The sequence below is a fragment of the Gymnoscopelus microlampas genome, assembly GCF_963454915.1.
Source record: "Gymnoscopelus microlampas genome assembly, chromosome: 4".
In the NCBI taxonomy this organism is placed as follows: Eukaryota; Metazoa; Chordata; class Actinopteri; order Myctophiformes; family Myctophidae; genus Gymnoscopelus; species Gymnoscopelus microlampas.
Window position 1 is genome coordinate 60,242,790 of NC_139941.1, and position 17,294 is coordinate 60,260,083.

At 41.8% G+C, this 17,294-nt stretch overlaps 2 protein-coding genes across 2 annotated transcripts in view; one reads left to right on the plus strand and one right to left on the minus strand.

Annotated features, from left to right (window-relative positions):
* Positions 1–16,542, plus strand: part of slc18a1 (solute carrier family 18 member A1) — a gene marked incomplete at its 5' end in the record, with an annotated part of 21,620 nt that extends 5,078 nt beyond the window's left edge. Inside the window, 11 exons of the mRNA XM_084055600.1 lie at positions 1,318–1,410; positions 2,321–2,410; positions 2,865–2,908; positions 3,345–3,405; positions 4,390–4,485; positions 4,755–4,833; positions 5,038–5,089; positions 11,651–11,714; positions 12,200–12,319; positions 12,543–12,676; positions 16,099–16,542. Coding sequence (XP_083911726.1) covers positions 1,318–1,410; positions 2,321–2,410; positions 2,865–2,908; positions 3,345–3,405; positions 4,390–4,485; positions 4,755–4,833; positions 5,038–5,089; positions 11,651–11,714; positions 12,200–12,319; positions 12,543–12,676; positions 16,099–16,215 — 950 coding nt within the window. The 3' untranslated portion in view covers positions 16,216–16,542. The remainder of the gene's footprint in view (positions 1–1,317; positions 1,411–2,320; positions 2,411–2,864; positions 2,909–3,344; positions 3,406–4,389; positions 4,486–4,754; positions 4,834–5,037; positions 5,090–11,650; positions 11,715–12,199; positions 12,320–12,542; positions 12,677–16,098) is intronic.
* On the minus strand, positions 8,851–9,528 carry LOC311043333 (charged multivesicular body protein 4b-like; the record flags this gene model as incomplete). Its single annotated transcript, XM_084054532.1, has 1 exon — positions 8,851–9,528. The coding sequence occupies one exon, from the start codon at positions 9,526–9,528 to the stop codon at positions 8,851–8,853; it is 678 nt and encodes a 225-aa protein (XP_083910658.1).
* Positions 16,543–17,294: the final 752 nt, after the last annotated feature.

Sequence of the window (17,294 nt, forward strand, 5' to 3'; positions counted from 1 at the left end):
TTTTTAAGTTTTTGTCGCATTCCTAAGCCAATCATTTTATGACCAGCAGCGGTTCCGGTAGGAGACACAAAGAGTCTCCTTTGTGTCTCCTTCTGTAACCGCTGCCGGTTTGATAGAAAAAATGTGCTTTATTTTGGGTGAACTATCTCTTTAAGAACCGCTGTTTTAGAGGACCTCAATGGAAATAAGCCTTAGGGCTTTGTTGTGATTTTATCCTCCGCTCTTATGTTGTGTGTGTTGTTTATGGATGTGCTGATGTGCTCTTTCTGTTTTGAGCACCAAATTAATTCAATTCAATTCACTGAATTGTGTAGAGAGCTCTCCCTCAAAGCTTCAATAAAAAACTCTACAGAGTTTTCCACAGCCTTTGTGGCTTCTCAACACACAACGCATGGGGATTTTTTTTATTTCCATGTCAAATCAGTGAAATGGGTTAGATCACCCCCAAAACATATTTTTTCTATAGATTAGTCTAGTCACCCTTTGGAGACTTGAATTCATGGATATTTTTTGTTTTTGTGGCATTCCTAAGCCAATAATTTGATGACCAGTGGACCGGTAGGCAGTGGTTCTGGTAGGAGACACAAAGGAGACTCTTTGTGTCTCCTACCGGAACTGCTGCTGGTCATCAAATTATTGGCTTAAGAATGCGACAAAAAATATCCATGAATTCAAGTCTCCATGGGGTGACTAATCTGTAGAGAAAAAAATGGCATTTTGGGGGTGAACTATCCCTTTACACTTTAAGGAATAGATTTGACATTTTTATTAAATAAAAAAATTGCCTGATGTCCTCAGTAGCATGGAATTGTTGTCCATGTGATTTTAATTACTGTTTGTTGTGTTTATTCCAACTTCAAGTTCAGTGTGCCTATTAAGTCACATCGCCCGACATCTTCCAGGTGTGAGGTGTCATCAACACCTTTATTAACAATGATTGATCTCCTGTCATGGTTGCTTCCTCTCTTTTAAAAGGGAACAAATACTGTTGTTAGATTCATACTGATGAAGGCTGGACAGCTGAACCATCTGTCACCTTTCCTGAGTGTGTGTGTGTGTGTGTGTGACCCTCCTTGAACAGTTTATTTGCACCAGAGTGGGTCAGAGTGTGGGGGTATAGAGAGGAACATTGTTATACACTGTTAATGTGTGTGTGTGTGTGTGTGTGTGTGTGTGTGTGTGTGTGTGTGTGTGTGTGTGTGTGTGTGTGTGTGTGTGTGTGTGTGTGTGTGTGTGTGTGTGTGTGTGTGTGTGTGTGTGTGTGTGTGTGCGCGCGCGCGCGCGTGTACGTGCGTGCGTGTGCGTGTGTGTGTGTAGGTCTGGGTATGTTAGCCAGCGTTTATACAGATGATGAGGAGAGAGGCGTTGCCATGGGGATCGCTCTAGGAGGCTTGGCTATGGGAGTCCTCAGTAAGACACACTCGCGCACACGCACACGCACACACACACACACACACACACACACACACACACACACACACACACACACACACACACACACACACACACACACACACACACACACACACACACACACACACAGAGAAGAGACACACACATGCAAATGTCTTATTTGTATCCAGGAAATATATTTCAATGAGAATAGATTAAAATACTACAGAGGTTGACATTTCATGATATCTTCTCCTCCACGCCTGTCTGTCACAGCAGATGAAAGACACGTTTCTCCTGGTCAAGCCAGCAATACTCAGACCACTCACTGAGCGTCTGTGCAAACCCAAGGCTGCCAAATATTAGTGAAGTGTCTTAAAGGAGACACACCATGAATTTGAAAAAAATATTTGATATTCAATATCATATGGTGTATGTCCCTCAAACCATTTTCAAAAGGTTTGAGCCTAAATCAAGCCTCAGATATACTCATTCCAACTTACTTCTCTCTGGCTGATAAAGCACTTTCAGCTGCAATACCAAAACGTCCTGTTGGGCAGAGGGGTGCTACTGAGCAATTCTGTCTGTCAAAATACATGGGCAGAATGGTTCGTGATGTAAGCAAACATGCCATTCTGAGATGGCCTGTTCAGACACGCCCATTCTGAAAATCTCTGAAATGAGAATGAATGTACCCCAAAAAAAATATTTTTTGGGGTACAAGAGACACTGGGGAGCCCAAAAAATACCCAAAAAATAATAAAAAAGTGAAATTCATGGTGTGTGTCCTTTAACATTTATAGGCCTACCCCTAGTTTATGATGTTTGTTAGTAGTGTCTGATATTTCAAACAGTTAACAGACAAGCCTGTTTGAGTAGGCTGTTGATCTCCATCTCCCTCTCTCTCCGTCTCTCTCTCTCTCTCTAGTTGGTGCTCCATTCGGCAGTGTGATGTATGACTTTGTGGGGAAGAGCGCTCCCTTCCTCATCCTCGCCTTCTTGGCCTTGTTTGATGGAGGTAAGCATCAGCTAATCTCAGATTGAATTGACTGAAATGTCCCGCTGTGACATTGTTCATGAGTTGGATCTCTGTCATGTCCTTCTAAACATCCAAGTCTTTCATTCTCTTCTATTGAATGCAATGTGCATGTGAGCTTGTAGATCGGCTTTTTTTCCCCAAACAGCCAAAGATTAAGGGTTGAAGTTGTGTGTATGTCTTGTAAGCTAAATTTACAAAGTAACTAGTAACTAAGGTTTTCAAGTAATTGTAGTGGAGTACAATAGTACAATATTTCCCTCTGAGATGTCGTGGAGTAGAAGTAAAAGTACTGGAAATTGGAAATACTCAAGTAAAGTACAAATACCTCAAAATTGTAATTACGTACAGTTCTTAAGTAAATGTACTTAGTTACTTTCCACCACTGCTACCTGTATCTACCTGCCTGCCCACCTATCTGTCTCGTCTGTCTCAGCGTTACAGATGTGTATCCTGCAGCCATCTAAGATTTCTCCTGGGGTGAGTGCTGCAGATTCTATTCTATATATATGATGTGTGAACACAAGCAGCAAGATTTGTGAACTGTTGCGATAAAAGAAGGTTAGCCAATGGAATACAACCACCCTAAGGACTGCTAACCATTGAGTGTCCTGAGTAGACCTCTAGACCTACTGCACATATAAACAGAGCTGCTACCTTTAAACGCATTTTAAATCTGAGGCTTTTTTTGTACTGTATACTATTTAAATAGTTTTGAGATTTACACAATGCTGTAGCGGCAGCCCCTCCAACTGTATATACTTTCCCCATTTTCCAACTGTTTTTATTGTATTTTGACACTTGCAATGTAAACATATGTTTTCTCATGCCAAGCTCCTTTGAATTGAATTGACTTCACAATAGACAGACAAATTGGTCTAACACTTTTTGAACTCATTTTGTATGTGTGTTTCAGAGTGTGGAGGGGACTCCCTTGTTGACTCTGTTGAAGGACCCTTACATTCTGATCAGTGCAGGTGAGCACACACGGCTCAACTATCAGCCTATAATGTTTTACATTGTAAACCTGTTTTATATTTGGACGCTCTAGTAATAAATCTAGTTAGATATGGATGGTCTAGATCAGTGGTTCTCAAACTTTTTCATGTCAAGGACCCCCAAAATGATATGTATTTGGCTGCAGACCCCCCCCCCCATCTCAAAAATATTTTGTGCCAGGGATTTTTTTAAATAGCAGATCTACAAGCTCGGCATAGCATGAGCTTGTAGATCTGCTATTTTTGAATAGCCAAAGTATAAAATATGGATAAAGTGGTTAAAATGATTGTGACCCCACTTTGAGAACCAATGGTCTAGATTGTAAATCTTTTTATACAGTATATTGATCTTCTACATTGTAAATTGGTTTTGTATGGACTAGATGCTCTAGAATCTAAGTGTATCCTATCTAGAGTCAGTGGTGGAAAGTAACTAAGTACATTTATTCAAGTACTGTACTTAAGTACCATCTTGATGTATTTTTCCAATTTGCTATACTTTCATACTTCTACTCCACTACATTTCAGAGGCAAATATTGTTCTTCTACTCCACAAAAAAAATACATTTGTAAAACATGCATTAACCACTTCATCCATGGCTTTTTGAAAATAGACGATCTACAAGCTCACAATGCGTCACTTTGTGACGCCTTTTTTTCAAAGGATTTCTATACATATAGCTTGTGAAATGGGATATTGTGAGTACTTTTACTCAAGTAAAAAAATGTAGTACTTTTCCCACCACTGTCAGTCTATCTAGATAGTAATAAATACATTTTGATAATTTATGAATGTTGTAGATTGTAAATCTGTTTTATATGGACATTCTAGAGCGTAAATCTGTTCATATACGGCTAATCTGTTTATATATGGTCGCATCATTCTGTTCATAGGCGTACTGTAGCCTATATATGGATGCTGTAGTAGGTTGTAAACCTAATTGCTATGTATGTATGTTCTAGGCTCGTTGTGTTTTGCCAACATGGGCGTGGCAATGCTAGAGCCTACCCTACCTATATGGATGATGCAGACCATGTGCTCCCCTGAATGGCAACTCGGTACGTTACACTGGGATCTTTTAATTCCCACTGATCCGCTAACATAATAATAGTATTTATTGTCCCCTCAGTTCATCTTCACAGTCTGTTCCAACAGAAAAACAGAAAACACACATAACCATATGGCACAAAACAACAACAACAACAACAACAACAACAACAACAACATAACACCAAGACTATACATGAAGTCATTTCAGTTCGTTTCAGTTAGTTTTGTAAACACACAATACAGTTTCAGTTAGTTATCGTTTTTTTGTGTGTTGCAGGTATAGCGTTCCTACCAGCCAGTGTGTCCTATTTGATAGGAACCAACATCTTTGGACTTTTAGCAAACAAGATGGGCAGGTCAGTCAGAGTGTGTGCCCATGCGTGTGTGATGAGTGTGTGTGTGTGTGTGTGTGTGTGTGTGTGTGTGTGTGTGTGTGTGTGTGTGTGTGTGTGTGTGTGTGTGTGTGTGTGTGTGTGTGTGTGTGTGTGTGTGTGTGTGTGTGTGTGTGTGTGTGTGACAGAGAGAAGCAGTGTGTTTATTATGTTGTGTTGTCTCTCCAGGTGGCTGTGCTCCATGCTGGGAATGTTTATCGTTGGCATCAGTTTACTGTGTGTAAGTTTAATTTAACTCCATCTATACAGTTTACTGTGTATGTTTCATTTAACTCTCAGTTTACTGTGTGTAAATTTAAAGGGTTTTCAATTCATGGATATCTTTCTGTTTTTGACGCATTCTTAAGTCACTAATTTGATGACCGGCGGCGGTTCCGGTAAGAGACACAAAGAGTCTCCTTTGTGTCTCCCACCGGAACCGCTGCCTACCGGTCCGCTGGTCATCAAATTATTGGCTTAGGAATGCGACAAAAACAAACAAAAATCCATGAATTCAAGTCTCCATGGGGTGACTAATCAATAGAAAAAAAGTATTCTTTTGGGGGGTGAACTATCCCTTTAATTGAACTCTGTCCATCCATTATTTACCTCCATCTATACGCCTATCCTTCCATCAGTCTAATACCTCTGTCTACATGTCTGTCTGATCCTATCTATCCTTCCCTTCAGTGGTGGAAAGTAACTAAGTACATTTACTCAAGTAGTGTACTTGAGTAAATATTTCAGGTATTTTTTTTACTCTATTTGATTATTTTTAAAAAATTGACACTTCTACTCCACTACATCTCAGGGGCAAATATTGTACTGTTTACTAATTGGACTAGTTACTTTGCAGAGTTGGATTATTAAGACAAAACATCCAGACAAATAACCGAACCTATTTTGTACTTCAGCTATTTGAAAATAACAGATCTACAAGCTCACAACGCGTCGCTCTGCGAGCTTGTAGATCTGCTATTTTCAAAATATATTTATATGTATTTTGAAACCTGAAATGGGGCTTTGCATAATGGGTACTTTTACTTTTGGTTCTTTACGTCCAATTTTCTGCCAATACTTTTACTTAACTTTTTGTGAATACAGAGCTTTTACTTGAGTATTTACACATTGTGGTATTGATACTTTTACTTAAGTAAGAAATGTCAGTACTTCTTCAACCACTGCTTCCCTTCTTCTACTCCTCTTGTCTCCTTCCTGCTCTGTTTTTCTGCTGTAAAGTTATTTCCTGTGTGGTGTGATGATATTTCGGTGGAGTATGAGGTTTATGATTACAGTGTTGAATTGTTTTGTTATCGCCTTGGTTCGTGAGAAACACTATTTTGTTATGCGATATATATGTGTGTGTGTGTGTGTGTGTGTGTGTGTGTGTGTGTGTGTGTGTGTGTGTGTGTGTGTGTGTGTGTGTGTGTGTGTGTGAGTGAGTGAGTGAGTGAGTGAGTGAGTGAGTGAGTGAGTGAGTGAGTGAGTGAGTGAGTGAGTGAGTGAGTGAGTGAGTGAGTGAGTGAGTGAGTGAGTGAGTGAGTGAGTGAGTGAGTGAGTGTGTGTGTGTGTGTGTGTGTGTGTGTGTGTGTGTGTGTGTGTGTGTGTGTGTTTGTGTGTTTTACTCACAAGCCAATTTGTATATTCACAAACTCCTTTACTGATCCTCTAAATACTGTTATCAAGATAGTTTTACAGAATTATAGATCATTGAACAACAAACCTAACTCCAAAGGTATCGATTAAAGGAGTAGTTCACCCAAAAAATGACTTATTTTCTATCCATTACATACCCCAAGAGGCTTTGATTTTTTTTTTTCTGTCGCATTCCTAAGCCAATAATTTGATGACCGGCGAAAAGATGCTAATGTCTCCGGTAGGAGGCTCAAAGAGCCTCCATTGAGTCTTGAGAGTCCGCTGGTTATCAAATTATTGGCTTAGGAATGCGACAAAAACAAAAAAATCTCCATGAATTCAAGGCTTCGTGTGGTGTGTAATTGATAGAAAATATGTCATTTTTGTGGTAAACATCTCCTTTAATTCTTCATTCCTTCATATTCACATTTGCTACCTTGATAAAGTTTTTAGAATTGATAAACACTACTGGAGTCTTTTAACCTGACAGCTCATGTTGCTGGACCTACACATAATCAAGGTTTCCACCTTGTAGTGCTATGCATGGTCTGAGGCTTCAGAACCTTTAAGTTTTCAATAAAGGTATCTCTGAATACTCTAGTGTCGGCTTTGAAACTTCTCCTACTCCCCCCATCTCCTCTCATCAGTCGGCCGATTTGCTAAACAGATTTAATGACCTCGTAGGCGCTGTAGCCCCCGTAAAAAACAAGGACAAACATCTGTGATCAATTATCATGATTATCTGAGAGTTTCATACTCACATTTGCTGCCCTGATAACGTTCTTTTGCTCAATAATTTATAAACCTACTTCTACAACCTGACAGTTCAGACTAGACCTGCACTTATAATGTAAAGAGGGAAGGAACAGAGAAAGGCGGAAAGCAAATGGCAAGCTTATAAAGTAAACAAATAAAGATACCCGGGATCAAATTAAAAACCCACCTGCGTGTGATGTCTCATTCATCTATTATCTATCTTTATTGCACAGCTTGGTTGAATTCTTGATTCTGATTGGTCAATCATCGGTCATTATTTCTTGATAATGACCGATGAGCTCTAAAACAGACCGCTATCTAAACTCGGAGCACCTGCTCATGTCAACCTGCGCTGCTTGGTTTTATGCTGTAATCCAACATGACAGCCATGTAAAAAACTAACAATGTAATTTACAACTAAACTTTGCTCTCAAGAATGTTTTTGAAAACATTTGAAGTGAGAAATAGACGATGCAACAACGAAAAGTGATTCTATTTCCACTACACTTTCTTGTTTATCGTGGCGCACCAACGCAAGAATACCAAAACACTTGCCCCAAAACACAGTCGCCCTGGGGCACATCCGGCGATATATAGAATGGGGGCGAGTGTGTTTTGGGGCGAGTCTTCCGGTTACCTTATGGAATAGGCTACTGTCATTTGTTTTCCGAGGCAAACTTCTCCGCCCAGCCCAATATTTATGGAATACTTTAAGGAAATACTTTGTTTTGTTGTTACTTTTGGGTCCATTTATTTATTTATTACGTAGCCGTGTAATAAGCGGGATAATGTATGGGGAGGTGGTCATTATTGAGTCTGAGTCTGTGATGTCATGACAACACGGTTTGTTTGGGTCTGATGTCATGCTGTCACAGACAGTGAGCATGACACACTCCATATTTGGAGTCTCTAGAGTTTGGAGAACTCTATATATGGTTATGTCTGAGTTATAGTGAGTGGCGGTGGTCTGTCGGCCGGCGGGCCAGCCCACTAAAACATTAGGCAATTTTAATAATACTAGACTAGAGGTTCGGGTCGCTATGCGGGCCTCACACCTATGTCGCACCGCCGATCCGATTGATATGCCCATATATGGAGATCTCTATTTGTCAGTGCTTGTCCCTTTATGCCCATGTATGGAGATCTCTGTATCTGTCAGTTCTTGTCCCTTTTATGTCCATATATGGATATCACAGATGTCATCAGTATATGCCTATATATGGGCATGCTCCCATTGGTTGCATTGGGAACTCCTTGGATAAATAAATGGTCATGGCTGAGTCATGGTGACATGAGTGTGACATCAGAGGTGTGCCCGCCGGCCGGCTGGCCAGCACGCCCCACCGGCCAAGCCAATTTTAATTTATAGCATAGGATAGTTTTATGTTTTTTTTATTTGATTTCTGTGGCTAGCAGGATAGCTGCTGATTATATGATGTCTAGGCCATGGAGTGTTACTTCTTTTATTGTAACAAAGTGACATACTCTGTGTCTGATCTCTGGATTTGGATGGACTGCCAAGCAAGGCTCCCCCTTGGCAATCCAAATATATAGCTTTACAGCTATAGCATTTTGTCACTCTTTTGTAGTGTAAAATGATGATGTATACGTCTACATGGCCTTCATCCAGCGCTGTAGATCCTCTATGTTGTCCTCTTTCTCGCACTTCGCTTTGGCAGGTGTGGCGGGTAAGGAGGTGGAAGGCACATTGGGAAGCAGGGCGTTCTCCTTCCCACCGATCTCCAGCAGTTCTTCCTGTTCCAGCTCACCCAACTCGGCCATCAGATCGTCCTCGTCGAATTCCTCTCCGAAGCCTTCGAATTTCGAGATGGCGCTGGAGATTTCCTGAGCCAGTTCCTGTTGCTCACTTATGTCCTGTATGAGGTCATCGACCTGGTCAATGTCCATGTCTTCATGGACGGATTTCATGGCCTTGGCAGCAAAGCTCATGTTCTTGAGCACCTCGGTGTTGGTGTGCACGTTCTCCAGTGCCTCTCTCTGGAACTCGATGGTGGACAGCGTTCCATCGATCTGGCTGAGCTGCTTCTCGTACTTCTTCTTTCTCTTCAGGGCCAGCAGAGCCAGTTGTCTGTTTTGTGTGCCATACTTCTTTGCGGTAAGAAGTTCATGGGCGATCTTTCTCTCTAGAAATTCTTGTTTCTTGTTTAGCATCTCCCCTGTCTCCCGGAGTTTCTGGAGCGCCTCTTGTGGACCTGCAGGACTAGGTACCTTTGTTACTCCTTTTCCTCTTTTTCCTCCTCCACCGAACATCCTAGCGATCAAAGACATTTCTGAGAAACGTTGGTTATCAAAGACTTTGCACTGGGCCGGTAGTCTGACGAGCTGTTGAGTGTATGCTGACGATCTGTTGAGTGTATGCTGGCGAGCGGTCGGTTATATAGTCCGTCACTGATGATGTCACGCTCTGTCATCACTATGCCCATATATGGTGGTATGGTACGAGCTGTACACAAATATGAGTGGTAACCTTGACAACCATGCAGGACTCACTCGAACATATTGAGTAACCATGACGACCCACTGTCAACAAATCAGTTTTCCTTGATGATGACGTGCTCTGACATCATTCTGTGACGTCACATCACACACACACCAACACGCACGCACGCACGCACGCACGCACGCACGCACGCACGCACGCACGCACGCGCGCGCGCGCGCGCACACACACACACACACACACACACACACACACACACACACACACTAAAATGACCGCTCTACAATTTGAGTAAAAGTACTTTAAGTACTTAAAAGTAACTTAAGTGACTACAAAGTAACTACAGTGGGTAAAAAGTATCAAAGTGAGTACAAATATTTATGAGCAAACAAATTGAGTACAAATACTTAAAAGTAGTTAACATGAGTAAAAATACTTAAAAGTTGTTAAAATGAGTACAAATACTTAAAAGTTGTTAAAATGAGTAAAAATACTTAGAAGTTGTCAAAATTTGTAAAAAAGACTTTAAAGTACTTAAGATGATTAAAAATACTTAAATGTTGTTAAAATTAGTAAAAATACTTAAACTTTGTTAAAATTAGTAAAAATACTTAAAAGTTGTTAAAACGAGTAAAAATACTTAAAAGTTGTTAAGATGAGTAAAAATACTTTAAAGTACCTATGATGAGTAAAAATACTTAAAAGTTGTTGACATTTTTAAAAAATACTTAAAAGTTGTTAAAATTTCATAAAAAATACTTTAAAGTACTTAAATTCTGTAAAAAATACTATGTTGTTAAAATGAGTCAAAAGTTCTTAAAAGTATATAAAGTCAGTAAAAATACCTTACAGTCATTTTTGTAAAAATACTTAAAAGTAATAACAGTCGGAGCAGCCTTGAAATGAATGGACAGGGATTTAACATTGTTCTTCTATCTAGTTCATATATAGCGTAAAGGTGTAGTGAAATGAAAAATATGTTTTTCACACTTTTAGAGCATTACCGTGGTCATCATATGGGCATACCTAACAATAGATGCCAAAAAAAACGAGAAAAAAAAAACATTTTTGTGTATTTTTACATCTAAAGTCCCTAAAAAGCCAATCTTAATTACTTCCTGTAAACGAAAACGTGCTGCGTGATGACATAATACAGCCTTCACGAATATAAATGAATCTTGATTACATGCACCTGTTTGATTCCCATAGCTGCACGTTCTTCAAACACAGCTGATTTTAATTACAGAGATACTCCGTTTTGAATCTCATTGAAGATGAGTGTATTACTAATTTTAAACTTCATCTGCACACTAAAATATGTATCTGAAAACATTATAGGTTAGAAATAAGCCAGGTAGTAGCAAACGTGGTTCACTGGCCGTCTCTCTCACTTGTAAACAAACACTAGCCGTGTGCCAGCACGGCTGAAGTGATTGATATCCAACGTCCCATAGCCTGAAGGGATGGGACCTTCTGATTGGTTTAGAGTCGTTGAGCCGACGTTTCGGGCTGAACCTTCAAAATAAAATTACCGAAAATGTCACTTCAGTGCGTCTTTAATGAAATGAACTCATCGAAGGCACCGCTCACTTCACACTGGGTGTGATTTTTATGCCCATATATGGAGCTGAGGTTGGATTGGCAACCAATATTTTTGTACTTTTACTCTAGTCAATTTATAATTCCAGACTTCTACTTGTAACAGAGTATTTCTATATTGCAGTATTGATACTTTTACTTAAGTAAAACATTTGAGTACTTTTTCCACCACTGGGTACAACTCGAGTCATCCAGGATAAATGCATGGAAGTGTAGCTCAGCTGCCTTTATTGCTGTGAGAAGGGACATTCATTTTAGTGTGTGTGTGTGTGTGTGTGTGTGTGTGTGTGTGTGTGTGTGTGTGTGTGTGTGTGTGTGTGTGTGTGTGTGTGTGTGTGTGTGTGTACACAGGTTCCACTAGCCTCCAGTATTTATGGATTGATTGCACCAAATGCCGGCCTGGGCTTTGCCATCGGTAAGAACAGTTTTTCACAGCATGTTCACCAGTGTTAATTTTGTCGGTTAAAACTATGACAAAAAATGTTCGTCGACTGATGAAAACGAAATAAAAACTAAGCTATGATGACTATGACTAAATATATTGCCAATTTTGTCAACAAATAAAAAATAGAGTGATTTTTTTGAGTGATTTTTTTTTTAGTGATTTCAGATCACTAAAATATGACTATAACTAAATGGAATTTCACAATGCATCACAATATGATGAGCTATATCGGCTATTTTCAGCTATGTTTAGTGTAGAGCAAAAACAGGAGGGGGCCTAATACATAGCCCTTGGGAATCTGGTCAACTAAGTATAGGGTTTGAGGGATTAATCATCATCTCATCCGTTGAATTCAAGAACTCGCCCCAAAACACGCTTGTAAAAGTACTGGGCAGCTCCCAGGTATGAGTGTGTTTAACTGTGTGTGTGTGTGTGTGTGTGTGTGTGTGTGTTAGGTATGGTAGATTCTTCCATGATGGCCATCATGGGTTATCTTGTGGACATCCGCCATGCGTCTGTGTACGGCAGTGTGTACGCTATAGCTGATGTAGCACTGTGTCTGGGCTTTGCTGTCGGTAAGTCACACACGCACGCCAACGCACACACGCACACACACACACACACACACACACACACACACACACACACACACACACACACACACACACACATACACACACACACACACACACACACACACACACACACACACACACACACACACACACACACACAGAGAACACACTGTATGCAAACTCAGATACAAACTTTCATTAAAAGATGTTGTTGTACTACCAGGTCCATCCGCAGGGGGATATGTGGTTCAGACCATTGGTTTTCCTTGCCTGATGGTTGGGATTGGTGTCGTCAACATACTTTATGCACCTCTCTGCTACTTCCTGCGAAATCCTGCGGTCAGAGAGGAGAAGATGGTGAGGCAAACGTGCACGCACACACGCACGCACGCACTGTGTTTAGTTGTATTGAAACTTGTATTGAGTTGAGTTGCAGATTTATCCGCAATGTTTACTGATTCTGTCTTTATCAGTTATATGAGTGGTTCTAAAAGTGGGGGTCCGGGGACCCCAGGGGTCTTTCACGGGGTTCCTCAGCGAGGAACCAAATGGACCCATATAGGTTAACCACTCAAACCCCAGCATCATTATTTTGGGGAGGGCTTTCGCAGAAAATAGCCGATCGACAAGCTCACACTGCGTCGCAGGGAGCTTGTCGATCGGCTATTTTCAGCAAAAGCTTCAAAATGTATAAAGGTCTTTATACAAAATAACGATGCGACCAGTTGTGAGCGTGTAGATCTGCTATTTTCATATAGCCTTAGTAGGTTATAGTACTGTATATATATATGAGGCTGAAGTGGTTCATTTATGTTTTGTCATATAATACAATCTAACTATATAAATGGCGACCGACTTCCGCACCCTCGGTGTCCACACCCCACAGCTCTGTTATCGAATAAACAACGCACCGCCAGACCACATGTCGCCAACTGACTCGCCACGGCCGCCGCGCTGAATTTACGCCTCGCGTAGGGGACATCTCACTGCACACTACACCTTTTCCACCGCGCAACATAATTAATTCTACTCACCAAATGTCGGACAAAACGGAAGGGGAGGCAGCTTCGTACCGTTTACCGTGCGCACGACCTCATCACCACAACAGCAGCCAGCCGCTGCGGGGGTTTTTTCCTTTTTTTCAAAACTTTTTTTTTGGTCACCATTTTCTCCAGGCACCATTTCTGGTGTAACGTGCGGCAGCATGCGCTGGGTCGCGCCGCCATTGCACTCTGCCCATCTCCTCCACACCAACACACACGCAGCTCCTTTGCTTCAACCCCCCCCTTCTTAGTACCTCCTTTGTTCCACCCAGGCCGTTACTTTCACTTCACTCATGTCTCGATCACACTATGTCCGTCCTTCACGTGCCATGTTCATCCCAAACACAAAAACAAACAACTCGGGTTGCCAAGTCGTTGGCATGCCAGGTTCTCTAAAAACAAGCGCCAGAAACAAGCAACCACCTTCATGAAAAAAAAAAAAACACCGAAGGGGTCCGCCATGTTCCAGGGGGGTCCCCGCGCGTCCCCACACTCCACAGGGGGTCCGTCGACCAGCAGGGGGTCCGCGGGGGTCCCCCTCAAACATCAAAAATATATTTTTTTCATTTTTTTTTTTTTTTTTTTTTTAACTTTTCCACAGTTTTACTCCAGCAATTTCAGTACCCCAATATACACACGGCCACGCTGGGCCCCGTGCGCGGCTGGGGTTGAGGGGGGCGTAGCCCCCCGAAACTCTAGTATATGATAATCTAAATCTACAAAGTCACTTTCCACCACTGCATTATGTAGTTGTCATGTCACTTCCCGGGAATCTTCAAGCTACTAGTCATTACAAATACATACTGTGCATACATACATGTGCACGTACTGTACATACATGCGTGCACACACACACTGTACATACATGCACAGAAACATACATGCACACACACAGCAGCGAGTGTTTCTTTAGCAGTTTTTGTAGAGTGTAATTGACTCTCTATTATATGTGATGATTTCCTCTTTTAACTTTGAAGGCGGGCGTTCCGTGGCCTGTAATCATCTTAATGGTTCTAGTAATGACCCCCCACACACACACACACACACACACATATACAGACACACACACACACACGCGCACATCAAACTGACAGTGCCACAGAGACTGAAGTCTTTACTTGGATAACAGGTTTGGACGGACATCAGAGAGAGAGAGAGAGAGAGAGAGAGAGAGAGAAAAGAAGAGAGATAACTTCCTCTAGCTCTTCTCTGAAGTATGTTAGAACCTGTCTGCTGCTGTGTGTGTGTGTGTGTGTGTGTGTGTGTGTGTGTGTGTGCGCGCACGTGTGTGCCCGAAGTGCGACGGCTTCTGACACAGCACGTGTCAGAAGCCGTCGGCGTTTTTTATAACATCTCAACCTAAACTAACTTTGTATTAAAGGAGTAGTTCACCCAAAAAAGTACTTATTTTCTATAAATTACACACCCCATGAAGCATTGAATTCATGCAGATTTTTTAGTTTTTATCGCATTCCTAAGCGAATAATTTGATGACCGGCGGTCCCTCCGGTAGGAGACACAAAGAGTCTCCATTGAGTCTTCTACCGGAGGGACCGCTTGGTCATCAAATTATTGGTTTAGGAATGTGATAAAAACAAAAAAAATCTCTGGGGTGTGTAATTGAAAGAAAATAAGTAATTTTTTGGGTGAACTACTCCTTTAACATCTAAAGGCACACATACCCGTTGTAACTGCCAATGTCGATGTAGATATGATGCGAGCGATGCTTGGAAAGCTCTGTCTAATTAGCTGACAGTATGTTTTAACAGCGGGAGACAGTAGGCGACTCTGGGTGTTAAAAATCGCCCAGAGGGCGTTCCTGCTGTGATTGCCGTATGTACGTATACCGGTACGTGTGGAAGGTACACATAGCACACATGAATTTGATTGGCTATCACCGGACAAAATCGTCCAAAAGATAAAAAATATCCATGTTTTCAACATCGTCCCTCCCCCCACTTTTTGACTATCGCCTCTTCGCCCAGCTATCACCAGTAGTTGCCGGCTCTCATAGACGAATAATGCACTTCCGGAGAATACTATCCTGAATCGCCCGCTGTTAAAACGCACTGTGAGGCCAGTGGCGTGCACAGACATTTTGAGGGGCAGGTGCTCAAGTAAATTATACTTTTTTTTCTTTACTTGGTCTGCTCTTTTTTCCCTCTACACCTATACCTCTTTACCAAAAATTGCAGATCTACAAGCCCACAACGCCTCGCGCTGCGAGGCGTTGTGGGCTTGTAGATCTGCAATTTTTGGTTAAAGTTCTCCTCAGAAAAGGGATGCTAGGTTTCGAGTGGTTATGGTAAAAAGAAAAATCATATCACATAAAGATTTGGCGGACTCCCTGTAGTAACTCTGAGGACCCCCTAGGGGTCCCGGACCCCCTGTCGAAGACCCCTGCTGTAAACTGGGCACACTTCAAAAGGGCACTTCTGGTCAAGAGGGCAAAGGGCAGGTGCTCTAGCACCACCTAGAGTCTATCTGTGCACGTCCCTGTGTGAGGCATTGGCAAAATTCTGTTCAGTGTCTGTGATAATTGGCAGTCGCTGTGATCTGTATCCTGAAACACTTAATGTTGAGTTTCCCCAAGTTTGAGCAGCTACCATTGTCTGTGTTCAATAATTTCTTGTTAAATGTGTGTGCGTGTGTGTGTGTGTGTGTGTGTGTGTGTGTGTGTGTGTGTGTGTGCGCGTGTGCGTGTGCGTGCATGTACTGTATGTGTTTGTGTTCTAGGCCATCCTGGACCAGGAGTGTGGCATGAGGAGTTACGACACACACACGGTCTTCCCTCAGAGAGAACACAGAGCTTTCCCTCTGAGTGACGACAGTCAGGATGAGACTGAAGAGTGACCAAGACTACGTAAGAAGAGTGTAAAAGCCTCATTAGTAGCCCCTAGAGGCTGTGCTGCTCATTACACCCAAACTCATCTCTTGTTGACGATAGACCTCCGTCTCATTAAGCTCGTGGAGGGTCTGCCAGAATGTACATGCAATGTTAAGCACTTGAACCCTAGCGCCTCTATACCTGGGGGGCGACAAGCTCACAACGCGCCGTAACGCGTTATTGTATTTCGGCTACTTTCGGCTAAGATATTTGGTGTAGAGGAAAAAAGGGAGGGGGCCTTGTATAGACCCCTGTGGGACTCCGGTCAATGAAGTATATAGGGTTTAAGTGGTTAAACACTGGTTATCTATTATCCTTGTTATATAGGGCAAAGTGCTCTGTTTTAATGCGAGATGTAGGCTGCAGCGTAATCCTGCAGAATGTGATTCTGTAAGTAGTAAAATGCAAATGTAATTTATTGTGATGGTTTTCCTTCAATAAATGAACATTGGAGGAATTGTATGAGCATATTACATTTTTTTACTCATGTAATGTTTAAGATAGCAAGGACTTATTGTGCGAATGCAGCTTTGTAGCAAACCAACTTTCAACTCCAAATAATTGGCTCCAAAAATAGGTTCAAATAATGAAAATCCAATCACAAAAACAAGCCTAAATATAGCTGCAAGCAGTGATAATACGGGGCCGGAGGGGGGGGGGGGGGAGAGAGAGAGAGAGAGAGAGAGAGAGAGAGAGAGAGAGAGAGAGAGAGACAGACAGACACACACAGACAGACATGGATACTGGAGAGAGAGACATGGATGCTAGAGAGAGAGATAGAAACGGAATAGATTGGAGAGAGAGAGACATGGAAACGGAATAGATTGATGAGAGAGAGATGGAAACGGAATAGATTGATTGGACATCTCAACCTATTGCCATTAACTGGAATCGAACTCTCAACCTTCGGACTAATATGCTGCAACACTACCTATAGTGCTATAGCTTTGTCCAGGCTGATGTTGTCTGTTGAAGATCATAAACTCTTGCCTTCTGTCATGAACCAAGCCAACACTAAGATCACTCGTTCACAAACCATTTGCCA